We start from the raw sequence: 27,873 nt of genomic DNA on the forward strand, positions 1-27,873 counted from the left end.
TCCGATAATTTATAAATTTATTTTGTGACATACTTTAATTTTTAGATTTTTTACACATGGATTAAAAACTGAAAAAAAAACATTATTTACATTGTTTGCCTTTATGTTATACATTCAAGATATTTAAAAATTATGTCATCATTTAACCTCCTCCCCGTGTATCTCAGGCTTTATGTATGATATTTATGGAAGCCAGAGAATTATCTAGTGCTATCAGAAACATAAAAAAGCTGATAATACGCAGGGCACGAGGTTAACCATCATATACATTACACACTTTACCCAACCCTCTCGCCATATTGAACTAATAGTCGTATAATATTCAGTTGCGATAGTATTTTAAAAATTTTGAAATTCCTTATAAAAAAGATTTTCTTAACAGTCAAAGAAAGATATTTCACTTCTGGGTGACCCACAAAAAAGCATACTGGTTTCATGACCAAAACCTAAAATGTGTCCGAGATAATGTAATGTGATTTTTGATACTTTCTTCTTTACAATGAAAAATGAATTTGATAATTATTAGCCATCATCACCTTACACTTTTTTGTGGATCACCATCCAATATACCTTTTTGACCGTAATCGCCTGGTCAATTTTATTATCGATCCTATCCTTATTTACACCTTTTTCTATTGTCTATAGGTGCAAAAAAAGACTGGGGCGGTTATAGGGTGGACAAAACGGACAAAAATATGCCCACACGGCAATTGGCGGCTACGGTCGAAAAGGTGTATAGCTTAGAAATAATCGATCTTTGTTCCAAATGCGAAATTTGAACGAACAAAAACTTAAGTTGAAGCCATTTTGTTGATCCTTTGAGATTTGACTTGAAGCTGAGTTTCAAAATGGCATATTATTTGAAACATCTTCCTTTTTTAGTTCTTTGCAGTGATCAGCAATGCGTGCTATTCAGATAAAAGCCAATAAGCATACCTAACGTCAACGCCCTACGTTATTGTATGGTTTAGCGTTCGGTCGCTCGCTCTCCTTTTCAATTTCCATCTCAATTTTTGCATTAATCTTCTCCCAGTCTACTTGAACCTGAAAAAACGAAAATGAAAAAGAAGTTACACAGTTTAAAGAATGCATGCAGATTGCATCCAAAAGAGTTTTATTCACTTGGTCAAATCGAGTTTTATTTGTATGTCTGTGCCGTCCGAAAACTTTGGGGCAGCCTGGAGACTTTAAAAATTGTTCCATTCGGCTGAAATTTTGCACACTTATTCCTTGGGTGAATATCTAGGGCTGTTTTTCATTTTTCAAAAATTTTGATTTTTGGGGCCTGGGGACGAGTTTTTTGCCAAAACGAGGCTAAAACGGACCAAAGTTATAATATTTGCTACCTAATACTAAATATTTGAAATGTTACAATTTGGCTTTCGAATAACAAAATATCTAAAGTTGAGCCCAGTGCGGTGCGCACGTTCGAAACATTATTATAACAAAGTCACTTGGTCAACTAGATTTTACAATTCCTTACCCCTTGAGCAAACTGCAGGAATTTTTTATTCTGTTCTTTTTTATTGCATTTCTTCATGTAACGTTCACGAAATCCAAGCACAGTATCCACGTGTGTTTTATGCTTCACTGCAATCTCTAACGCTCTTAAAGGTAAGAAAAGAAGAGTCTTAAAATTATTCATCAACCATAGTGTGCAGAGGGGTCTGAACCCCCCCCATTAATATTTCATCCCCCCCTATAAAGGTATCCCCCCTATTTTTAAAATTTTTTGATCCCGCACCATTTACAGGGGTCCGAGCCCCCAGCATATAATTTGTACTCCCAGTATTGGGGAAGAATTTTGATGAATGAAATTTTATTTTTCAGTGTGAATTCGTACCAATAGTCAATGAACTTGAAAACACTAGCAAATAAACAGTAAACTAATAACTTTTTAACCAAAAAGTTACTATCCCCCCTATTTTTATTTGATCCCCCCCTATAAGCTCAAACCCCCCATTTTAACTGGAAAATTGCCCATCCCCCCCTATAAAGCCTTCCTTGAAAACTCGGATCCCCCCCCTTAAAAAAGGGGGGGGGTTCATACTATGTCAACCATGTTGATGTTGATCAATGCTGGGTATAAGGAAGTGGTAGGAGATACGTACATTTAATAATGTCCTTCAATCTGGGCTTACATTTGTGTTCTTATAAAAGTGATTACGTAATATTACAATGTGAAGAAATAAAACCACTCGTCCACAAATAGATCTACCTGTCCCAGTTGTAGACATCCAAGTACATTTGTATGGCTCGATAAATCAATCCTGATTGTAAAAGGATAGCTTCTGCATCTTGTGTTTGACCACAGAAGATAGCCATTGCTGCATTCCGACCCTCTGGTGTTGGAATCTCTTTAATGAAGTTTATGTATTGAACTTTTTCAACCTGTAAAACGAGAGAATACATTGGACTTCTTTTATTCGAATCTCTCTGCAATTCGAATTTCTCTGTAATTCGAATCTCTCTGCAATTTGAATCTCTCTGCTATTCGAATTTCTCTGCAATTCGAATTTCTCTGTAATTCGAATCTCTCTGTAATTCGAATTTCTCTGTAATTCGAATCTCTCTGTAATTCGAATCTCTCTGTAATTCGAATCTATCTGCAATTCGAATTTCTCTGTAATTCGAATCTCTCTGTAATTCGAATTTCTCTGTAATTCGAATCTCTCTGTAATTCGAATTTCTCTGTAATGAGCTATTCCAGAAAATATTTGTACCCCCGATGTCGAGGAGATCTTTTCTTAAAAGGTGACCCCCTGGATTTTTTTCCAATTTTTCAGGACCCCTTGGACTTTTTTCTCCCATTTCTTTGGACCACCCTGGATTTTCGACTTCGTTATACTTTTTGACATCGTGATTTTCAACCCGATTTTATGACCAATTTTTGATTCTATCATTCAAAGAACCAAAACATTTTTTTCTTTTCCAGACCACCCTGAACGTCACATCTCCTCAACATAGGGGGTACAGACTATTTCTGGAATAGCCCAATTCGAACAAACAAGATTCCCCGTTCGAGTTCGAAGTAGCGAGAGTCAACTCCCTAAAGGGGTTGAAATATTAATCGTCAGTTTCTTTTAACTTCACGTGTTATCATATCTTATGCATCCTTAGAAGTAACAAGTCGCGTACTTGTCCTCTCCTCTCGTCTTTGTCTGTACACAAACCCAGTATCTACGGCTTATTTAAAAAAATCATTGCCGTTGAGGGTCTATTGTCATTGTCTTTTCACATTTGAGATTTTTCAAACCGACCGCTGCGATGGAGCGTTGGTGAGAAAGGGGAGACGACGAGGAAAGTGTTGCTATTTATAAATCAAGCTTCATAGCAGAGGTCTCCGTACAGGAGAGTATACTACGAAGCGATAAACGTGCGATACACTCTGGTACAAAATACTCTTGTCTCGGATGATTCATATTTTTTTCACAACCCTTGAAGGTTTAATCAACAAAATCGGAGAACTCGAAGCCCAAATATATCGAATATTGTTACAAATTCATTCCTCTCAAAAAAAGTTGTTACATTTCACCGATTATTTGTTTGATTTTCGCTTGAACTACGAACGATTTTGTAAAGCATATTATAAATTCATGAGCATATATAAAACTTGTGCGCGCAATCAATTCTCGCTTATAGACAAAGCCAATTCCTCCGTCTCAGGTTGAACTTCGGATTTATACAACAAATTTCTCCAAAGTAGCCGAAATTGTTGTAATTGTTTGGCTGATCTTTTGAAATGAAAAAAACCCATTGAGACGGAAGATATCCTGGGTGAAAATTTTCTGAAAAGGAGGCTAATTAAATACAGCAGAATAGACGATATCGGCTTTCCGAATTTTCCCCGAATGATTACCCATGATGCATTGCGCAAAAAAATTCACTGACAATATTGACTTACTGATTTTTTTTGCGCAATGCATCATGGGTAATCATTCGGGGAGAATTTCGTTAAGCCGATATCGTCTATTAGGACAAAAGTTAGGACAAAGAGAGAACTTTCAAAAACATTTTCCCAAAAATTAATAAGCAGGGGAGGGGTTGGAATAAGAATGTCCTGGGTGGAAAATTTTCGAAAAATTAATTAGCGGTGGGGGCGGCTATTACATACCCGAGAGTACAGTATGCATATCAAGTGATGAAGAAGTTTTAATTTTCAACACACCTCTTCGATGGCAGCGTATGCGATTTCAGCGGTCGAAAGTTCTTTATGCGACGCAGCCATTCCTGCTAGACAAGCCCATAGAGAATCCTCCTAAAAATGAAAGGGTACTCAAAGAAGTAACAAATATGTTTAGAACCTTTCAATGGATTAATTTGATATTAACTTTCAACAGTTTATTGTGACAAAGTCGTCCGCCAGCGGTTAGAAAGTTCTTTTCGTAAGGCGAGGTTCTGGGTTATTGAATTACCCAGCTGATCTTTTGACTTGACCCTATAAAAGCCAGTACGGGGTTCCTCCACATTCAAAACGATTTTATAAGGTAGGGAAAAACAGTACGTTTTCAGTCTGGATACTTTATGTGAATTCTTCTAATTCTTAAATCAAAGTAACCTATATATTTAGACGTCTTACCTTTACGAAACGGCATAGCCTAAGAGCTTCATCCCATTTCCCTTCATTGACGTATTTGTGTAAGAAGGCTGGATGCGGTGAAACACTGTATGGCGTTGACAAAGAAAATATTCATAAGGAATCTGATAATGTAGCATGAACAAAAACTTAATGTAAAGATGTTTTCCTTATAACTCTGAAATGAGTTGAAATATTATAAGTCAAAGAGTTACTAGAGACTGACAATGAGAATCTGTAGTGTATGATCAATTGTGGTAACAAAGAAATAAATTTCAATCCTACCTTGAGCTGCACATAGCACCATCACCACGTCTCATCGTACAGTAAGTGTTCACGAACCGCATGATGTGAACATCTTTACCGAATTCACTGAAATTGATAGAAAAATAGAGTAGAAAAAGAATTATGAGTCTTATAATTTCCAGTATCCATTCAACCAAAGAACAAAACTGACCCAGGGATACCAACTAAATCTAATTATTTTATTTATCAAATAACTAGCGAAAATTTTAGAGATATACTTAGGGGGACATTTGGTACCTGACACTCAAAGACACTTCAATTTTGATCTAAAGATTCAAAGTATAGAGGATTTTCATGTTTTATTAAGTTACCTTGAGGGTATAAATTTTCTCCGGGATTACATTTCGCGAATTTTCGCGAATTTCGTCTTTTTCGCGAAATATAATTCCTCGCGAAAATTTTCAAACTCTCATCTCTCGCTGAATTCGCGAAATTAAATCCTCACGAAAATTAAGTTTTTTTACACTAAAATTTCTTTCAGCTAAGAAACTCTCTTAAACGAGTCTCCATTACTCGAATGTCTCTGTAATTGCGATAAATTATCATTCCTCGTAGCCGTTCGAGTTATGGAGACCCTACTGAGCACATAGAATCTCCTAATCAAACTAACGAAAAATGTGAGAATCTGAAAAATGTGAAAAATTAAATCCCCGTGAAAATTTACAGTCGAAGTTAGTCGCGAAAATAAGTCCCGCGAAAATTAAATTATTTCGCGAGGGAAGCTGTCTCGCGAAAATTAGTTGCTGCGAAAATTAATTCCCTTAAGGTACGTAACTTCCGCCGATGGAAGCAAACGTTCAATTTACGTAAGGGATTGCCACGACAGATCCCCCAATAAAACGTTCTTACAAATGCTCACCCTTGTTCGCCAATGGTTTTAGTTTTGCGTACAAGATCTTGATCGATGTAAGCGATAGATGGATGATACCATACGGACAATCGATGATCAGAGATGGTGGCCAAAATGTTGCACGTGTCGTTCCAACGCATACTACTTACCATCGTCGCTGGGAAAGAGTGTTGTAGAATAAATAATTTGAACATATATAAATGTTTTTATAGGAAGGCTTCGATTGTCAAAATAATAAGAATAAGTTAATAACACTTTTTAGGCTTTGCGGAACCTAAAACATCCAATTGTCTTAGGAAAATGGAAAAAAATACTCGAACAGAATGGTGAAACTTTGAAACATTTTTAGGCTTGAAGCTCAATAAGTTAAGAACATCTGAGGGCTTCAAAAATTTTGGATATTCTTGTAAAAAAACGTGTAGTGTGATTCGATTTCAAGCTCGGATTCGAATTGAAAAAAAAAGGATAAATTCCAATACAATTACTTTTCCTTCAAAGCGATACAAAACAAAGTCCAAATTTTCATTCATATTTTCCTCAAAATTTACAAAATTTGCAAGAATATTAATTCACGTGTTTCAATGTGACTTTCAAACTTATAAAAAATTAATCTACAAAGTAATGCACGTCACTTACTGAGTTTAACAACTTGCTCAGCACCAAAATGCCTGATAGCTCTCAAATACAAATCACGGTTTTTATCAATGATTGCCAACTGTCGGTTAGTTGAAGAGCCTTCTTGGTTTAGTGAGATTTCAACGATTTCAACCTGATGAACAAGAAAATAGAAATTGAACATCAGATTACAATGATGGTACTGTCTGGAACTGTCTTATGATACACGCTTTTTTATAAGAACAATTTTATAAGAACAATTTTATAAGAACAATGGGGAACACGAGGCTGAAAATTGGCCAAAAGCTGGGGACAAGCTGGAGTTTTTACAAGCTCTTATTTGATTTGGTTGGTCGTTAAGATGTAATAAAAGAATCTTATTACTTTTTCTAAAGAACGCGTCATCTCTATCACTTTGAATGACCATTTAGTGAAGTATCTTGTAAAAACTCCAGCTCATCCCAAAAGCTAAGAAGAAACCTAAGCCTAAGATTTCAGAATTACTTACATAGAAAGTACTGATTTTGAACCCATTTTTCGAGTTTTTAAGAAAAGAAAATAAGCATATTAATAGGAACACCGTAAGAACGTTGAAGCCCGAAATTTTCAGGAATTAAGAACAGCCCAACTTGAGCCAAATATTACGGTTTCTTATAAACAAACGTGTAATAGCTTAATTATTAGTTTTTGATTTTCGATTAGTTTTCGATTTTCGATTAGTTTGATACTCCAAAATTAATCTGCAATGGGCAAAGACTCTCTAAAAAGAGAGTAACGCCTCAATACCAACATCACATTTATTATTGGATTAGATTGATTGGATTTAATTTCGCCTTTACTTACAGGATGTTTGACTGGTTTTCCATCTCCCACCGGTTTACCGTTCAAAGCTTCGAAGATGTACAATGCTGCAGAAAAAGAGAGAAAACAAGTGGTTATGCAAATATATAATTGATATCTACGTGAGCGTGACCATTAAACAATCATTCAGAACACAAATAGTGACGATCTATTAAAATTAGTCATTTATTTCTTATAAAAAAAAGTTTAGAAACCAAAATTTTATGCTCTTGAAATATTCTTTGATATTCAAGACTTCATGAGCAAAAAAAATATCTCATCAAAAAATTCAGTAATTTTAAGAACATTGATGTGTGCTTATTAATAGTGATTCTTATAGATAAAGATGCGTTTTTTGAGCTGAAAAATTTTTTTTCACAAAAATCTGCTTGAGCCATCTTTTATCTACTTACATGCAAAAAATCAGAAAAAATTAATGATCTAATTTTTCACAAAGTCCAAAAAACCCGTTTTTTAGCCGTTTTTTGGCCCAAATTCGCCCCCCAAATTTTTTTTTCGAAAATCGGGGCCCGTCACATTCGAGGGTTTATAGTTATGCATCTTTGTGCAAAAAATCAGAAAAAACTAATGAGCCAATATCGAGAAAAGCTAGTAACGAACGAACCAAAGAACGAACGAACCAAAGAACGAACGAACGAACGAACGAACGAACGAACGAACGAACGAACGAACGAACGAACGAACGAACGAACGAACGAACGAACGAACGAACGAACGAACGAACGAACGAACGAACGAACGAACGAACGAACGAACGAACGAACGAACGAACGAACGAACGAACGAACGAACGAACGAACGAACGAACGAACGAACGAACGAACGAACAACGGTTAATTTATATGACCTCCACCGGGGTAGGTCCAATACTTAAAAAAGATACAACGTCGAAAGGGTCAGAATTTCTATTCAAGGGAGAGGAGACAGTCAGTTGTAGATTCATAAACAGCTTAGCAAAGTTTCACAGACTGTTACACAATAAAAACCGTACAAGATTACCTTTAAAGTAAGTTATCCATCATTTCCCCGCCCCCTTTTGAACCAGCATTAAATTGGCCGGCTTCAAAGGGGTTGGAATAAAAAAAACACAATCTCACTATTTTTAGGCTAATTGTACGATTTTTTAAAGTTTAGGCGTTATTTACTGTGCTGATCGGTGTAAAGACTTATGTCAAAATTCTACAGTGGCGGATTAAGGGCCGATGTAAAAAGAGCAAACAAACCAATCAATTATTGGACAGAAATATTACTGAAAATTCAACTCACCCTTTTCATCATTTCGATCGCGTATGACGATGGTATCATTACTGGTGGCGACAATCTGTTCGTTCATCAGATCTGGTCGCATACCATTGTAACGTGGAGTACTGATCAATCGACCCTGCAATCAAAGTGAGTAAGATTTTTGGATGTCATCCGGAGCCCCAATAGCCATTTGGGTCTTATCCATTATCGAAAGATTTCCGAAACCAAACTCAAAAAATGTCAAATGAAGTACTTTTTAGATGTTTACTGGCATTGATCCCTCTAATCTAATCTTAGGCGATCTTTCATTCTTTTAAAAATAGTGGGCTTTATAAGAATCTTAGAAAGTAATAAAGCTTAGTGCCAGAAAAATGAAAATAATTTTGTTGGAAACAATCTTACCTCGTAAGAATATACTTGGAAGCTCGAATCGTCAACCAATAGAAAATGTCTGAAAATTTCAAAACAGTTTGCACTGGTTATTTGCTCAAGTAAGCTTTTTAAGCTCGCAAATCGATGGTGGACAAAACATCATATATTTTTTAGAACATGACGTTGCAGTTAGTCATTGCTTGGATATTTCAGAACGAAAACACGGCGTATGTTAAACTCTTTACCATTTCGGTGATAATGTTTTGGCTGAGTGGTGACAGAGAACTCATAAGTGTGGTATTAAGATAGATACCTTAAGGGAACTTATTTTGGCGGGAACTAATTTTGGCGAATTTGGTGAATTTAGACGAAATTCGCCAAATTTAGTTCCCGCCAAAATTAAATATTTTGCGCACTCGCCAAAATAAGTTCCCGCCAAAATTAATTTTTTTTAAGATTTTCGCCACTCGCCAAAATTAGTTCCCGCCAAAATAAGTTCCCTTAAGGTATCTTTTATAAAAAGTAGTAAGTAAGTCTACGACCGCAGTCGGAGGTGACCCGAAGGCTCCTCTTTCGATAGCTATCCACCCGAAGGTAAGGGGTGGGCGCCACTCTTTCTCCCTTGATTGCTCCATTTACCCTTAATCCTTCTCTTAATTGCTGAGCACCAAGCAGAGAGGCATCAAATACCATTTTTTGTACTAAGAACGAAGTCTTTGGTATGACAAGGCCGGGAATTGAACACATGGTATTGCGCACCGTAGTTGGGTGTTCTACCTTTGCACTACGGAGGCACATTTTTAAATACAAGACAATTCATAATAGACTACTTCACTTACTTTTCCGCCAACATGATGAGTGAGACAGAACCACTCTTCAAGTCAAAAATCATTGGTGTATTCCAGTTTTGAGTGCTGTCAAAATAAATATATATCATAAACTAAAAATATTATATTCTCTACTTAAGGGGGGCAAATCCGCAAATAAAAGGAAACGAATAAAGAACGATGAATTTGACCATCCTTATTTCCAACCATAAAAGAAAATTATAAAATACTTCCTCCAAAATATTAGTGGCCTATGTTCTTATATCAAAAGGCACATAATTACTACCCGCCTTCAAGACGCCTTTTTATAAGGACCAGTAAATTGTGGCTGAGACTCGACGACTATTCCTATTTTCGTAACTTTTATAGGCTTGAATATTTTTAATGTAAATGATTCTTAAAAAATCAGACAACAAGTAGGTTTTTAATGTTATGCAAAGCTACGTAATTTCCACTATTATTGTGGAAGCGAACGTTCGAATCTGTTGACGCGATTCCATAGGCAAATCGAACGTTTGCTTTCATAATGGCGGAAGTTACGTAACTTAACAAAACATAAAAACCTTTGTAGCATGCAATGCTTTAATCACAAACCTGTATATATAACATTGAGCTGGTGTGGTGACTACCAGATGATTGAAAGCCAATGCAAATTTCACCACACGATCTCGAAAGTCTAAAAAATGGTCAGTTTAGAACATAAGTAAATTTGACAGCAGTTTTCAGGTACCTTGTCTAACAGAATCAACTAACATTTTTTTCGAATTTTGTGAATGAACAACAAAACAAATAATTAAATTGCACTTTAAATAGATAAACAAAGCTCAAATTTTAAGAATCCATGCTAAGCTTTAAAATCATGTTAATTTTTTACTACAGTTTTTAGTTTTCCATTTCTCTCTCAAGCAGGCATTTTGGGCTTTTGGGCTTTTGTTTCCTTTGCTTTACTTCCTCTTTTTCGTAAGACACAGGAAATGTTTTTTGACTATTGCTCTTTTTTTCAAAATTGAAAATTTTTAAGATTCATTTCGATTTATGTTATTCTTATAAAAAGAATGTAATTTCTATTTGGCAAGACCGAAATAATGGGTGGTAAGTGTAAAAGAAATATTCAGAATTTTATATCATAAAATATCAACAGACTATCAATTTCAGCAATCAGTAAGACGTTGAAGTTATTCAAATTATGACATATCTAGTTAACTGTCTTTTGAAAATAGTCGAACGTACGAAACACACTGGGCTCAACTTCAGAAGCTTCAAATTGTTCATAAACCTGATTGTAGTAAAACAAACCAAAAGATTAGTGTCCAGGCCCCAAAAATCTAAAATTTCAAAAAATGAAAAAAACACCCCCAGGTTTTTATCCAAGGACCAAGCGTGCAAGATTTAAAGGAATTATACGGTGTTATATACACCCGACTCGTCTGAAACTGATGTCATCAAAATTTTAATAAAAGAGTCCTTTCAAATTTGTAAATAAAAGAAAGAAAAAAATCTTGCTCCACATTTTTCTTTATTCATTGCAAAAGATTCTATTTATTTCAATCTGCTGAATCAACATACATTATAACTATGTAAAAGGTCAATGGCTTTAACCCTATTCAACCTAGGCTTTTAGGGGCGGTTCAGAACTAGGGGGGGGGGGGGCTTTTCCTGTACCACCCCTTATCTTTTGATCTAGAGGGTCTTTTTAGATGAAATTTGGCACACAAGATCCTTGTCACGTAAGGTAACTTTTGACAAAAAATTTTTTTGATGACGTCACTCATCATGCCCAAAGTGAGCAAAAACCGAAAATTTCCTTTGTTCTTATAAATAGCTATTGTATTCTAACAAAGGCTTAGAAAAAAGTTGTCTGAGTTTAAAATGCTTATTTTATCCTAAATATTCAATAAATTACGGTTTAAATGATATATTTGACATCAAAAAATAAATTTGTATTAGAAAAGTGTCAATTTTTGTGACACCTTACTGTCAGAAATGTCATCATGCTCAAAGTGTGAAAATATTTAGGTGTCAATTTTTTTTTTTTTTTGAAGCTAAATAAAAGTTAGGAATTTACAAAAAATTTCACGGCAAAAGCTCTATTATTTCAGGAACTATTACCAATAGTTTGACCTCCGAACAGAAAGAGCCCCCCCCCTAGGCCGAATAGGGTTAAGCCAAATTTCAACCAAATTCTTCAGGCTGCCCTAAAGTTTTTGGCGAACACATAGACAGACACACAGACAGTTTCTAGCTGAGCAGGAGTTGAGAATTCTTACCGAGATTTTCTTTAGCTTCCGACAGAACATCACGGACAAAAATATGTTTTGGTTGGCTATTGACTACTTCGAAATTCTTCCATTCCAAACGGCTGAAAGAGACAGTACATGGTAAAGGATTTAAATCTATTTTTGTTGACGCTCTCTAATTCAATGTTCTACTATTCGATACGCTCCATTATTCAATAATATAGTCAACTGTATAGTATTTTTTGTATCAGAAAGAATTGCAAACCTAGCGAAACTTTTTAATGAATAAAATATCAACGTCAAAAAAAAACAGATTAAAAGTGATTCTGCTGGAATGGTACATTGAAAAATTCATGATTGAAACAAATAACTTGGAGATGAGAATTTACAAGATACCTTTCGATAACGTTTGAGACGATGACTTCAGAATTTCCACATGCTGCACAAAGTTGTGTGCCATCGTTTGACCACGCAATGTTGAAAAGAGAACCTGTATTTGGCTTCTCTAGAGAGTGTGACCACTAGAAAAAAATAAAACAAATGATTCAATTGAGATTATAATTACCATTTTCCTAGACTAAATTCATTACCTTGGGTAAGTGGAGTTCTGTTATGACTGTTATCACACTCTCTACAAATAATAAAACTTGTATGAGCTATATAGAGATGTTTTCCATGCACGATATGGTAAACATACTCACCCCAGATTTATCACAAAGTCGCAATGTGTTGTATGATCCGATAGCAAAGACCGATCCTGTGAAAAAGAAGAAATAAGGTTGGAAATTAACACTAAATTTTTTTACCGAAACCAAATATTAGCAAACAGTGTTGGAAACTTATTTGTTTGAAATGATTTGCTGGACTGCTTCGTGTATCAGAAATTGCGTTGCTTTTTATTCATTATCCCGCTTTTCTACAGTAGTACCTGTTTACTCATATCCAAGCTGGAGCAAACGTCGATAAAACGCCATAGGATTCGTAGATAAGTGTTGAACTAAGCTAGGTTGTATATTTCAATAGAAAGGTAGAGTTACCGTTAGGGCACCAAGCTAATGAGGTGATAGGATAATCATGTGCCATGCTGGTATACAGTTGACGCCCATACACATCCCAAACCTATGTAATCAAAACAAAATTTATCTTCAAATCTAAGAAAAGTCGTCTTAAAAATCAAAATGTTTCATGATTGATTGAGCAGAACTAGAACTATGAAACTTTGATAACTAAAGAAATCAATCGATGAAGAATTCTTAAAGGAACAAACAAGTGGAAGAACCAAAAAAAGTAAAGAACGAACGAACGAACGAAGATAGATACCTTATATTTACAATCTTCTCCGCCAGAGATGATGAGATTATTAACACTGTTCCAATCTACTTTCAAAACAATTCCTTCGTGTGCTTTCCACTGAAACAAGAAATAACAAGCTACATGGTGAATGGGCTTTTCCAGAAATAGTCAGTGCCCCCCTGTCGAGCATAAAGGGGGTAAAGCGTCTTTTCAAGTGAAAAATACGATATCCAGGGGTAAGCATCTTTATAAGAGAGGATATCCAGGGGGTTCGATACTTCGAAAAATCAATATCCTCAACATTGGGGGTAAAGATTTTTTCTGGAAAAGCCCCATGGATCTACCTAAAGGCTATAGTGTAATAAAAAAACATAGAAAAGAATGGCAACAATAGTCAGACAAACTAAAAATCAACAAATAATATCAAGGCAATCGCGAAAAATACTCATTTCTCCATAAATCTACTAAAGGGTATTTGTGTTTCAAAAAATAAGAAAATAAGAATTTCGCGACAAGAAAAAATTTCCGGAAAACCTTTCCCTCTATCTTTATGCAAAAAAAATGAGAAAAAATTAATGGAGCAATTTCAAAAGAAGTCCAAAATATCCCATTTTGAGGCACTCTTTGGCCTAAATTTGCCCAAAAAATTATATTTTCGAGAATCGCATTTCATCAGGATATAAATATTACCTTTTTATATATCACTGTGCAAAAAAAATAGAAAAAAATACCAAGCCAATCGCGAGAAATGCTCACTTTCCCTAAAAACGACATTAACGGCAAACAAAATTTTCTGGAAAAAAAACGACTTGAGTCATATTGTATCAAGGTTCTCTTGACCTCTATCTTTGTGCAAAAGATTAGAAAAAAACTAACGAAGCAATTTCACAAAAAGTCCAAAAAACCCTATTTTTAGGCCTTAGGGAGATTCTATACGTCCAAAAGACGTCCTTAAGGGCCGCACATTGTATCTTCCAACCCCTCTCCCTGGAGCAGTGGACGTTAAGCGTAACAAATACCTTCACCCACCTTATCAACCCTTTAACACCGGCCCTTATTGGCGTTATTCTTGGCCTCGTGGAGTAATATAGGCCGGCGTATAAGAGGCCGGCGTTAAATTAGAGCCAGCGTAAAAAGGGCCGATAAGGTACTTGTTTGTTTTCTCTGCAAAACGAGAATAGAAACCCAATAAAAACTGATTTTAAAAAAACGTGGGTGGAAATCGGAAGGTGCCATCATGTGCATTCATAAATCGATGCGGTAATGAATGGGTTCATTCCTCGAGCAAATGCACGCGCATCTCATTAAGATAATAGCCTCTATTATTTTAAATTGCTACTTTCTTATTGCTACTTATTGATGTGCCAAATGAAATGAAAATACCACCAGAAGTGATTAAAAAGATGCAAAAATGAATTTCGAAATTTCAGTCAGGACTCGAACCTTCTGACATGAAAATAATGGTGTACCTATTGTTGACAAACAAAAATGCAAAATTTCAACAGGCAAATTCTTCCTCATCTGCCAAGCCGCAAAAGAAACTAGTTTTAACTCAGTCTCAAAAGTATATGGAATAGACTAGAAAAGTCTGTCCCAAAGGCTTATGACACTTTCATTTTTATTTTGCTTTTTAACAATTTTTCAGCACTCAGGTTTTTGAAACTTAAAAAAGTCTGGCTACTTCACTCTTTCCTTTTATTCTGATTTCTCCGCAACCACTTATATTTTTTAGAAATTTGAAAAAAGAGGAATGATAATAATTATTATTATTATTACCAGTTCAGAAATCATGACCTGAGGCTAAAAAAATTTAAACTCGCTGATTTCAAATCTGGATAATGATTTTACGTTTTTTTTCTTGGATAAGTTGTCATAGCGCTATGAAGTAGCCAGAAGTTTCTAAAATCTGATTGCTGAAAAATTGTTAAAAAGTAAAAAAAAAAAAAAAGTGTCATTTAAGTTTTTGGGGCAGACTTTTCTACAGGGTGTCCGAAAAAAAATTCGGGTTGGAACATGATTCTGAGTAGAAGGTTGTTGTTGTGTGTGTTTAACAAACTGTAAGAAAATATATACCAACACAATAATTGTTTTTACAACAGTCATTATAATAAAAAAATTAACTTTTTTTACAACTTTCATGACGTTTAAAGCTATTGAGGATGGTTTCTTGTAAAAGTTATTCATAAAAGATGTCTCGTGACAATTAATATGACACAGAGAGAAACTTTGATAAACATTGCAAATTTAGTGAAACACACACAAGAACTTTCTTCCTATACAGGGTGTCCCTAATTAAAGTATCGAGTTTGAACATGCGATTGAGTAGAAAAGTTTGTGTGTGTTATCGCTAAAATGTAAGAACGTTCTCCATCACACAGGCTTATTACAAAAGGTAGTTACAAATTATAAATTAATCGTAATGACAAAGAAAATAGAGGGAGAGCTTAAAATACAATTTTGTGAACACGCACATAAAACTTTCTACTCATAGTTGTGTTTCGACTCGATACTTTAATTAGGGACACCCTGTAGAAGTGGTACGACTTGATACTTTTTTTCCGGACACCCTGTAGTTTTGTGACACGAGAAAAAGATTAATTACAGCACGCTTCTGAGTAAACCTCCTTTTAATTACCGAATTACCGGCACATAGTGGTGCCAAAACCGCTTCGAAACCTTTTTATGACTTTTTAATTGGGGACGGATAGAAATTAATTGAAGGCTTTAATGAGAATGAGAATTTGACGGGTATAAATAGCAGGGGTTCGATGAGGAATTTTCATTCTTGACTTGAACAAAGAATAAAGAAGACAAAACACAACAAGAAGAATGAACCTTTGGAAGATTTTTCTTCTCGCTGCTTGCTTCATTGCAATCGCAAATTGTAAGTACAAACCTAAATATCAGTTTTATTTTTAATTTGCTGTATACATGACAAAATTATCTGCTCTGTGTCCTTTTTAATTACCATATCATTATCAGCCACGTTTCTAAAACTATACTGTCTAAAACAGTCCATCACAGAAACTTTAACCTGATAACAGCTGTTCATAATTTTCTTACGCGCACGGTAAACCTCTGAAGGCGCTTAAAATTATACATCTGAGGAAAAAGTCCTCCTGCGGAAAATTCTACAACAAGAATCTTGTTGTGCGCCGGAAACTCAAAAAACTGATACGGCCCCCTAATCATAAACACAATCACACAACTTTGTTCCTTTTAGACGAACGCGATCCTTACGATTTGGAGATTGCATATTCGTCAGATTGTTATGTTTTCACACATCCCTTTAGAGCTTCAGCGTGGTGGGCAGAAAACATTCACAATCTGATCTCAGGTTAAGGAACTTAAGATGATTTTAAAATGAATTTGAACTCTTACTTTAGGCAAACCAGAGCGTTTGGAAGATGTTGCAAAGGACGAGAAATTGATCGAAAGCGATGAAGAAGAAGATGTTATGTTGAGCAATGACAAAGAAGAGGCGGATACAGAAGATGAACCAAAAAGCGAAGAGTTAGATGAAAAGAAAGAGGACGAATTGAGTGAGGATGTGGTTGAAAAAGAATCTGAAGAAGATGAGCTGGCAGAAGAATCAGAGGAGAATAAAGATGAACTGATTCAAAAAGGTATGGAAAATCATAAAAAAAAGTCTATTGAGGTTTTACGTGTTTCTAACCTGAAAAGATTTGTTTTTATACAACGGATTTCTATAATTCGATTCTTTCTATAATTCGAACTAAGCCTCGTAGAATACTCTCTGTAATTCGAGTCTTTCTGTTATTCGACCATAGTAGACTTCTTGTTCGAGTTCAAATTAACGAGAGTTAACTGTAATAGTGAAAAACGCGAAACTTGCAGTTAATTATTGGCAACGCTAAAATTATGGTACGGGAATTGTCCTGCAGTAATAGTCAAACAAAGCAAATACTTTAAATTTCAGCTGATGCTCCAACTCCAAACGAAGAAAAGAATGAAGAAGACGAAATCGTGGAGGACGAACATAAGGACGAAGAGAAGAGGAAGCCAGAAAATGACGAAAAGAAGATGAAGAAAGATGAAAAACTTATTCACAACGATCCACAAGTTGGTGAGTTGAGAGCCTTACTGGTATTTTTTGGGTCGACAAAATTCATTGCGAGCTAATAGGTGTTCGGTCATAAACAATAGAGCTCAGTATGCAAAAATACTGATTATCGGAGCTCTGAGGAATAATCAGGTTCCTCATGCTCGTTCCTGATGCTCAAGCATTGATGCCTTTCATAGTTTTACTCGCGAAAAAAGACTTTCAAAAGGATATTCTCCTATTTCCTTGTAGGTTATACACTTCGAAAAAATTTCATTCACGACGCTTTCGAGACTTGGTCACCAGATTATAGTGTAGGGTTTCAAATCAAACCACTCTACATCGTCAACCATTGGACCAGTATCATACATTTTACAACTGGTGGGGACTCGGGAGCTCACGGCCGTAGAGTACCAGCGGTTTTTATCGAGCCACATACCTCAAAACTTCATATTTGTACTAGTTTACATAACAGTAACAACTGGTGTGTCCATAGTGCTGCCTTGCCTCTTCACAAATATACTTATGTCTCGATTAGCCAATCTCCCAATGGGGCGAAATATATGTATCGAGTTTGGGTGAATGGCAAACAATTAACAAACGTAGAGAACAAGACTCCGAGATATTTCCAGAACATTAAAGTGTACAAAGCAGATAGATGGTACAATGCAGCGCCTGCCAATATCAGAAATCTTTACATCAGTGGTAACCAACAGTACGGTAAGGATGGATTCCTTTGTAAGGGAGGACCAAGCTATATTTATCCGCCATCCTTGATCGGAGTTTTTTTTGAATTGGTACCCGAGAAGAAGTCATTGCAATGTTAAAAATCACCAAAAGCATTTGAAAGAAAGTAGATCTAGCGCTCTCGATGCATTTACACCGCTAATGAGTAGTGCTGCCATTAGGGTACCACTTTTCAAAAAACTCCGATCAAAGATTTTGCTTGGCCGGGATTCAGAAACTTGGTCCAGGGATATATAAAGGTCAGTGGGGAGGACCCATTACTATTCAAGGTTATGAATTGGACTAAGCCAAATGCTTTAATTTTCTGTCACGGCCACTACTCGGCTCATGGGAGAAGGAGTATTACAAACATATTTGAGAAACTAAAATATAGAATTTTCAACAAGCTTGTTATTAAGGTTGCACAACCTTTGGCTTCATTAATGCTTAAACTTAACTTAATAATAAATTTCCCTTTTAGTCCGCCATCCCATCCGAAAAAGCACTCTCATCAAAACATTTCCAACCTACTTTTCCGAGTACGAAGTATCTTTCCGTATCCGCCCCACCGGAAAAGTCAGCACATGGTCCAATATACTTCACGTTACAAAAGGTGGGGATCACGGAGCACACGGAGACCGAATTCCCGGGGTCTGGTTCTGGCCAAACACCAATAAACTACTCATCGCAACATCACGTGGTAGCAACAAGAATTATTATTGGACCAGCCCAGAGTTACCGACAATCAAAGACACTGAAGTCAATATCAAGCAGAAAGTGGTCGGTTGCTGTACCCATTACTATACAATTACAATAGATAAAAAAGTAGTACTGAACGTTGTCAACAGCAACCCAAGAACTTTCCACAACGTGAGAGTTTACCAGGGCGATCCCTGGTATGCACCAGCTAAAGCGTACATCAGTAACCTTCAAGTCACAACAACCTCAGGAGGTTAGAAAATTTCGAGTTCACACTTTCATTATTTTCTGAAAAAAAAGAAGCCTTTCAAGTGTTCTGATGCAAATTCGATTTTTCCCTACTGTGCTACAAGAGTCTTGAAAGTTTAAAGTGACTAAAGTTAAAAATCAAAAACCTGGGCCCCAAAAACATCAAAATTCGCAAAGTAGAATCATAGATTTATAAAGCTCGAAGGGATAGATGCTCTTCCAAGCAAAAAGTGAATATCGCAAAAAAATATTGCTGCTATTGTTTTCGAAAACCCGCGAAGATTCTGATTGGTCAAGCGCTGGAATTCTATTGTAATGTGACGTGACTTAGGTAGGATTTCCTACCTAACCTCGGCACACTTTTCAGCAAAAGCACGATATCTAGCCATTCGGGCCTTACAAATCTACGAGTAGAATAGACCTTTTGCGTCGAAAAAGCCTTGACGCCTAGCGTAGACTATAAAAAATCCATTTCTTCTCAATGTTTCAGGTGGTTACAAACTTTCGAAGGGCAAACTCCTCCGATTCATCCCGCGCATTGAGAAGCAATGGTATATGTCTTTCGACGTCAAACACTTGGGAAGCGTCAAGAACCACTGGACCAACATTTTACACTCCACTATCGGCGGCAACGACGGAACATTCGGTTACCGTATTCCAGGAATCTGGTTCGTCCCAAACACCCGGAAGCTCCATATCTGCCACGCCATCAACAATGACCCTAGTTATTGTTTCAACACACCAAACCATGTTCCGCTCAACAAATACACTAATGTTCAGATCGCCCAAATCTACGAGACCGATTATAAGAGATATCGATACACCATCTTAATTAACAGAATACAGAGGTTCACCATCATCAACAACACACCTCGCGTTTTCCATGACGTCAGATTGTGGGGTTCAGACCCCTGGTTTAACGCAGCCAACGCGTCCATCAAGAATGTTGTTTTCAGAAGTATTCCACACAAAAAATGAGGGACTTGCATTTTTTTAAACTTCTTAAAGGGATTTTAATTATTCTTGTCTCCCGAAAAGACGGGGGTAGGAAAGTTTTCTAAATTCTAATAAACGGGGGATAATTTGAAGACAGAATTTTTTTTGACTGATATCAATTTTAACATCAAAAAATAAACTCTAACAAATGAACACGTGTAATAAGAACCAATATTAACAAAAGGGAAAATTTTAACATGTTTAAGGTCTATCTACACTGTAATAAATATTGAATTATTCGAATTTAATTAGCGAGGGGGGGTCTTAATAAGAGCGGGGGATGGATTTTTTTCTCTTAACAATTAGAGGGGGACGTCTATTCGGTAGACAAGGGTAGTGTTTGTATTATAACTTGAACTTTCTTTATTGTCTTTATAAATTTTATATCATCCACTTCTTTTTAACGATGCAAAGAATTTCGAAAATTATCATCTCCAACTCATCGTTGGTCGTTTATGAAACATTTTTTCACAGTCAGCAAATTTCTAACTAATAGCCATCAAAGTCTTATTAACGATACCCTCGTGTGTCAAAAAGGTATGCAGTGTTTTTTGTTTTTGGGAATAACTTTGAAACCAGTTGTCGTATAATAAAAAGTTTGGTATCGTTTGAAAGATATTTATTTATTTTCCACTGGTCAGTATTTCAAAATTTGTCAAAAAATTGAAGAAAAACGAAAAAGAAAATCTTCTATTTTTGATAGAAAGATGCTACGTAAATGATTTTTACATCAATCGAAAGCTGAATCATACGCAAGTCCAAAGATATGTGGATTAAGACAAAGACTTAAAAATTCTTATTGTGAGATTTGAAGGGAAATTTTGCAACCTTTTAATTCCAAATAATCATGTTACTTCAATATACGGGGATTCAGACCGTTTTGCTTACGACTCAATAAATGTCTCTGAAGCGATCTTAAAACTTACCGTATTCTGTTTGGCTGTCGGTTGCAAAGGCTTGATACACAACTGTTTGCCGTTCGTATGCAGAACAGCATCTGAGTTTGGACTCCATACGGCAGAATAGACAGGAACGGCTATAAAATGAAGGTCAAACTTAATGGTTTTGCTTTTAAATAAGAGTGATAATGGTTGCTTACTCATCAGTTTTAATTTACAAGCTTTTTGATATTGAATTGACACGGATGTGGAGCAAGATTGGTCAGAAAGAGGAAAAAAAACATTTTTATGCTTTGTTAGCACAATATAACAATAGGCAGACACTGTCCTGGTATGAAATAGGTGTCTGATATGAAACGGGAACATGATATCTGAGGAATATCTTTTGTCTTTTGTTTCCTTGCATTGAGTAGATACGTAGATACGTTGCTAGATACGAGATTTTATTGAATGAGATCAAAAATAATTCTTTAATCTCACTGGGAAACCCGAAAAAGAAGCTAATATATTTCCATATATTTTCCTTTTTATAATTAAATTTTTCTTTTGATAGAGTATCTATTACTTCTCCAGACAAATAAATATCACAATTTCATAAATGTTTTGATTATCAATAAAATTTCACTAGCAAAAACCAACCACATAGCATCCAACGAAAAGATGCGTTACAACCAAACTAGTGTGTACACAGACCCAATATTTACGACTAATTTCAAAATTCATTGCCGTAGAGGGTCTGTTGTCATTGTCATCAACCGCTGTGATGGAGTGTTGGTGAGAGAGGGAAGCGACGAGAGAAACAAAACACACAATGCGCACATAGTGTACTATAAAGCGATAAACGTGAGATACACTCTGGTACAGAGTACAACCGAACCAGGGGAAGCAATTTGTTCGATTTATTCGCTGAGACTGAAAGAAATACCATTTGTACTACCACACTGGCGTTTTCCATTAATATCCCTTATAATGAACATACGGAATTCTCTAATACGATGGAAGTACACGAACACGTTGATCACGTTATTGATGATTAACACGTTATAAACCACGCAACGTAACACGTAGAATAATAACGTTTCACGGAGCTGCGTCATATATAAGGTAACGGCGTATTGAGTCAATAGAAAAACTCTAGGAAAAGCGCCCGTAAAAATCATAAGAATAGTCAAAGTTTTGAGCGTCTTAATCGCCGTGTAATGTCTACAACGGGTGGTATTTTGTTGTTTGGCAACGCAGCTATTCGAGCGTACGAATATATCTTGGCCGTGTAAAATATTCCGCGCTTTGTAATACAAAACAACAATGACAATTATAGGAAACATAATGATAAGCGTGTAAGAACAATTTGTCATTATCTTGTAAACCGGTTTCGGCTCACGGTAATTTCGACAGTTCCGTTTTTCCGTATTAAATTCATGAATTCCGAGATACGGTATATAATTCACCAAAATTATAACCACGGTCAAGATGAAAGCCATTATAGCCTGAAAATTGGTGATTTGCTTTCGAAGCGGTCGCGCGATACGTCTGAAGCGGTCGAACGACAACCAAAATAACATCCACAAAGAAACATCTGATGAGATCAGAGGGATAAAGTAAACATAGCGACATGCAAACTTCCCGAGAGCCGAGCGATCTTTTTCATTGAGTGATAACAACAGAATCATGATTTCGTGAAATAAACACGTGACTAAATCCACGATGGCAATAAGTGAGATAAAGACTTGATAACTCGTTCTTCGTGTCCCGCCGCTACATCGCGGCCGTCCGAACAGGAAGAACAACAAGATAAGTATATTACCAGGTATTCCGATCAAGAAAAATGTAGTTCGGAGGAAAAGTTCAAGGTATAGAATGAGAGCCATATCGAAATGAAAGTATATCCTTTCAAAGAATTGTCAATATTGAGGCGGTAACCAAAATATCTCCCGATCAATTATATATTAAAACTTTCAGGAACAGTTTACTAAAATCGAAAAGTTATACCGTCCGACCTCAAAGAATTTCTGAAAAAGTAAACATACATTTTCCCAAAGAAATTTCTGATTTCTTCTGATTTTATATACATTGAATAATTTTATTACGCCCTATATAATGAAAAGTAATCGAAAGAAATTTAGGCCTAAATTACAGAAAGATTAGTTTTTTTTCTCTTTGAAGGAATTTCATTTTCTCTATTTTCACAGTGAGGCGTTAGATAAGCATAAATATATGAAATGTTATACTTTTCTATGAAAACGTAAATCAAAATTTAAAAATTAACACAATTTCATAAAGTTTTCATTTTGAAAATAGGGCGATATTCTTAAAATTAATCTGTTTACATCTAAAGAAAACTACAAAAACAAGGCGCGACAACCCTGACGTGATGGTATCTATATGAACCAGAGAGGATGAAAACGCAATGGCTGTAAAACATGGGTAATAACAATTCCTATTGTAATTTCCATTAACTGCTTCAATACTAATGAAGAATATCACTTTTGTTTTCGAACTACATCATACACTACTTTAATTCTATTATCTAAATGTTTTGATTGAAAAATTATGAAGCAAAATTTTCACCTTCCCCTATAAAAACAAAAGAAATTCGATTTATTCTTCCCATTTAATTCCCAAGAAGTCGTGAAATGAAATCACGAAACCAAATGAAAGAAAAGTATGGGAAAATGACGCCATAGAAAATATCTGTTGTAACACTGAATAAGAGAAAGAAATCATCAAAATGTTAACTGAAAAAAGATGTCATTGGTCTATTCTTCTCATATTACATTACCCATTAAGAAGGAAGGGGTAGGGAAGCCCAAATACCCTAGACTACGTCATATCTTCATACAATTCGAGCGTAAAACTCCTACTCTTCGGGATATGCGCACTGCTCTTGTTTTGAATATTGAATTTCTCCGTATAAATCGAATGCGCACTGGGGTTTTAATGAAACAGCAGAGAGTTTCGAAACCTAAGCCAACCAGCTGTGTTTTAAACATTCATTTATTTGAAATCTCTATTGATAAACATCTTATGTTAAAGTGGCCGCCTATAACAGAGCCCATAGACCTAGAGAAAGGCCTGAAAGCCATGAGCTGTCTATTGTGTAGACTAGAATCCCAGCCCTTATAGAAACTATTATGAATTCTTATAGTTTTTGTAAACCTCAGAGAGACTGGGAAGGTCCAAAACCCGACCCTCTCCGTTGGGAGGGGGGTCACATAGACAGTGACGATATCAATCGAACAATCAATCGAAAATTTCAGTATTTTAGATTTGATTTGATTGTAACTCGATCGAAGAAGTACGAACACACGTACAATCGAAAGACATTCTGATGGAAAGGTAAATTTTAAGCCAACCCAGTTTATTTTTGGCTTAAGAAAACCCAGTCCAGTTAATGTGGATCAATTTAAAAGGAAATAAGCATATTATCAGGCAAAATGTGAATGAGGTAAATATTCAAAATACGAGAGCTCCACCCTATCACAAACATATCAAATCATTTAAAGAAAGGGTTGGTGACATTTTTGAGAGGGTGAGATAGGAAGTTGAAACCCCTGTTCCCACTTTGAATTATAAAACACGCGTTCGTTATACTAATTCTAGTGAAGTCGTCAGAGGTCAACGGAGAGATTTTTTTCTTTCTTTAAAAAAAATAGAAACACACCACGAACAGATATTATTACCTACAAAACAGAACAGATGTTACTAACTACAAAACATCTTTTAGCAACCTCCCTCGCTAAGAGTTAAAACGCCGCATCACCGAAATAGGTAATAGAGAGTTTCCGCAGTCACAACGGGAACTGCAACGGCAACGTGAAAACGTGTGAAATCGCATATAGGTGTGAAAAAATATATCAGCATTCCCGTTGTGGATCATTGATTCCGCAATTATTTTAAATATAATGTATAACTACAAGGTCTATCATTGTTTTAAAGTAACGAAAAAATGGTAAATCTTGGAGAAAATCTCGAAGCTTTTCTTTTTCAATGCAAACTAAAAATACTGTATTGGTCAGAATTATTTTGTAATGTTATAGTAACGAGATTAGTAACAAACTGAACAAACCAGAACAAATTTAAAATCAGGATTTCAAAAATTCAATACTTGAAACTTACACAGTACAAGAAAAAAAGCAAAGAGTTATAAAAAGTTTAAAGATTCTCGAAATATATTTTTCAAAAATGTCTCAATTTCATGCTTGAAGTTTTTTTTTAGAAATGTCACTTTGTCTGACAACGCCAAAATGAGTGTTTTGCCGTCGGGCACGAGAAGAGAAAACGGCTAATTGGGGTTTACTCAGAGTTTTGACAGCTAAAAAGGTGTGCATTTGATGTTTTCACGTTGCCGTTGGAGTTGTAGTTGTGACTGCGGAAACTCTCTAATGCAATAGAAAAAGGAAAACTTACCGAGAGAAACGAGAGTGGATCGAAGCATACCACTTCTAGACCAAACTTTCACTTGACCATCTTCACCAGCTGAAAAAAGAAACAAAAAATACTTAGAACTGATTCGTCATTGTGAAAAATGTTGTACACTTTAATTTAAGTTTTGAAAAGCATGGCCGATAACTCTGCCATGACCAAAAAAAGATTTGAATCATGAAGATAGATTTTGTGACATCTTTTATTGTATATTGATGCGAAAAAGATGCGAATCTGTGCTATAAATACTTGCCCTTGAGCATAAATTTTAATCAAATAGCAATAATTCATGAATAAAGAAAAAGACTATAACTTTGTAAGTAAAGAGATAAGTAACCGCGAAAATATGTTAAATTTGAATGAGATCAACTTTCCCATAAATTTTTTTTTTCGGGAGGAAGATATAATAAGTCCATCCTGACTCATACCTGTTAGTAGAGCATTTCCATCATAGCTCCATTTCCCTGACAGGATAGCACCGCGGTGTGCATCTATGGTTTTCTCTACTCTCCCATTCTTCGAAATGAACAGAAATCGCCCTGAAAACAAAAACCGATAAAAACATGATTTGGATGATCAATAAGAGAAACAAGACAATCATATGTCTTCCAACTTAACCAAACCCTGCTATCAAGGAAACTATTACGAGATTACTGTTGGAAGCAAGATAACGTGCAAGGGGAGCCAGAGAAAGCCACATCTCTCAGTACCATCCGTCCATACTAATAAAACGTTCATTTTGGATCTAGTACATGAACGATCGGTTTTTTTATTGATTTTGGGTCTGCGTTTTACATTTCATTTTCGAAACAAGAGTACAAATTTAACAACTAAAATTGTATTTCTCAAAATTTGTGGATTTATGGACCAATCAGAGTCATGTGATTATGTTTCCGTGTTCCTGCGTGTTCATGAGAAAAGTATTTTCTTACCATCAGTGAGTGTTAGTGCATATACTTCAGAACCGCCTTGTTTTTTACCACCAATACTCTTGGGAAACCAATGCAGATCTGTCGCATACACATCTTCCCCTAGTTGAACAACCTGTCAGGAAAGCAAATAAATACAATATCAAATCTAAATTATTGTGCAATAAATTTTGAACTATCATGTAGTGAAGTATATAATAGGACCAGGTGCACAATAAATGAGTGAATTTTCTTGAGATTCTAACAGATGAAACAGGAGGATTAACATACTCAGAGCCTCACGATGAGGTCCTTGGGAAAAACTTTTGGTTAAATCAAACCTGAAAGGTATATTTTTGCCCTAAAACAGACGAGCGTCCGGGCACTGCACTCAGCAGCACATCAAACCTATCAAAGCTATTCAAAGTCTTTGAAAGTTATCTCCATGTGCTTTAGCCAAAGGGCCTCACTGAGTATGTTAATCTTTATAAAATTCTGCTTCTAGAGGTACCTAAAAAATGTATGCGGAATTTTTTTATAGGTCGAGTCTAATTCTGCTAGACTAAAAGAAATCTAAAAATTGGAATCCAACAAGTCAAGTCAGCATGGACAAACTCAAATCCAGGAAAGCTAGACAATTTCAAAAAGTATAAAAAGAAACATAACCCAAAAATAATCATACTAGTTGAAAATAATGGCATAAGACACATCGAAATATTCCTGTAACATCGAACATTGTTTCCTTATCTTTTGTATTTGAAAACCAAGGAGATGATCATTTTTGGGTTATATTTTTCGTATACAAAATTTTTAAACAAATTGAAACTTACAACAGTAGCATCTCCTGATATTTGATTGATTTTCACAACTTTGTGGTCATCTCTGAGGAAAAAAAACGAAGAATACATTTTTGTGACATTAAGATTGGCCAAAAAAGAGGTGTCATTTGACATCTAAAGTTTAGATGACCCCAGCCCCACTGAAAAATATAGTTAAAAATATGGCCAAAATTCCCAGCAGATATCCCTGGAAGTAAAAACATCCTACAATTTCAGCCCCACTGGTAATTGACTTTGTTTTCATTTGCAAATAAAAGTCATTGAAAAAATTGCAGTCAAAAACCATCCCCACTTTTTGACCTGAAAACAATTTAGATTTTCTACCCCATTATGGGAAGTAAATCCACTCGGCTATGAGACAGGGGTGTTTCAGAATTAAACTAAAAAATTTGTCTCAAGAACTTTGAAAATTATATTAGAATCAAAGTTTAAAAAGTCAACTTCTAAATTTTCATCTACAGTATAATTATTATGAAAATCAATATAAATAATGTATTAAAATAAAAAAAACATACCCTGCTAGGTAAACTTCATCTGAATTGAGCCAACCAACACAAGTTACAAAATCAGTTAGTAAACATATCAGTCAAGAATAATAACTTGCAGACAAAAACATTTAAAATAAATATATTTGGACTATCCCTGATTTCCTTACAGCCTGTATAATGTGACGGATGACCCTAGACTATTGGTGATTCTTTTTGTATGTATCAGTCACCAAAATAAAACAATTAAAGTGAAATAATTGAAGCAAATAATGATGAAAGACAACAATGATATGAAAAGGATATAGTTTGTGTCCTTCAAATATTCTGTATTCAGCCTCATTCCTTTTGGATTGTTTTTCCAAAATAAATAATGTATTTTTTGCTTTATATTTTCTTCACATA

General features: G+C 35.5%; 2 protein-coding genes across 2 annotated transcripts; one reads left to right on the plus strand and one right to left on the minus strand.

Moving 5' to 3' along the window:
• On the minus strand, positions 1 to 27,873 carry LOC136820843 (intraflagellar transport protein 80 homolog). The gene is made up of 25 exons (XM_067077078.1): positions 27,775 to 27,873; positions 27,499 to 27,556; positions 26,975 to 27,026; positions 26,169 to 26,280; positions 25,665 to 25,775; positions 25,222 to 25,290; positions 20,842 to 20,951; positions 13,210 to 13,299; positions 12,927 to 13,008; positions 12,591 to 12,646; positions 12,286 to 12,410; positions 11,920 to 12,011; positions 10,247 to 10,328; positions 9,665 to 9,739; positions 8,856 to 8,904; positions 8,475 to 8,589; positions 7,191 to 7,255; positions 6,369 to 6,501; positions 5,742 to 5,889; positions 4,862 to 4,948; positions 4,580 to 4,664; positions 4,169 to 4,258; positions 2,219 to 2,391; positions 1,484 to 1,607; positions 1 to 1,044 (listed from the first exon to the last, which is right to left on the minus strand). The coding sequence occupies exons 1-25, from the start codon at positions 27,809 to 27,811 to the stop codon at positions 943 to 945; spliced, it is 2,322 nt and encodes a 773-aa protein (XP_066933179.1). The 5' UTR covers positions 27,812 to 27,873; the 3' UTR covers positions 1 to 942.
• On the plus strand, positions 15,943 to 20,572 carry LOC136820951 (uncharacterized). The gene is made up of 6 exons (XM_067077183.1): positions 15,943 to 16,066; positions 16,569 to 16,808; positions 17,123 to 17,269; positions 17,498 to 17,965; positions 18,453 to 18,923; positions 19,410 to 20,572. Exons 1-6 carry the CDS (start codon positions 16,012 to 16,014, stop codon positions 19,895 to 19,897), a joined length of 1,869 nt encoding a protein of 622 aa, XP_066933284.1. The 5' UTR covers positions 15,943 to 16,011; the 3' UTR covers positions 19,898 to 20,572.

This window comes from Clytia hemisphaerica, unplaced genomic scaffold (assembly GCF_902728285.1).
Source record: "Clytia hemisphaerica strain Z4C2 unplaced genomic scaffold, Clytia hemisphaerica genome assembly, whole genome shotgun sequence".
Lineage (NCBI taxonomy): Eukaryota > Metazoa > Cnidaria > Hydrozoa > Leptothecata > Clytiidae > Clytia > Clytia hemisphaerica.

Excerpts from the sequence above, each read along its gene's own strand:
- LOC136820951 (XM_067077183.1), top strand. The coding sequence starts at position 16,012 with ATGAACCTTTGGAAGATTTTTCTTCTCGCTGCTTGCTTCATTGCAATC. Across the intron at positions 16,067-16,568 it reads CTTCATTGCAATCGCAAATT|GCAAACCAGAGCGTTTGGAA; the intron begins GTAAGTACAAAC and ends CTCTTACTTTAG. Across the intron at positions 18,924-19,409 it reads AGTCACAACAACCTCAGGAG|GTGGTTACAAACTTTCGAAG; the intron begins GTTAGAAAATTT and ends TCAATGTTTCAG.
- LOC136820843 (XM_067077078.1), bottom strand. The coding sequence starts at position 27,811 with ATGAGGCTGAATACAGAATATTTGAAGGACACAAACT. Across the intron at positions 12,411-12,590 it reads GACTTTGTGATAAATCTGGG|TGGTCACACTCTCTAGAGAA; the intron begins GTGAGTATGTTT and ends ATTTTTTTCTAG. Across the intron at positions 4,259-4,579 it reads GGCTATGCCGTTTCGTAAAG|GAGGATTCTCTATGGGCTTG; the intron begins GTAAGACGTCTA and ends TTTCATTTTTAG.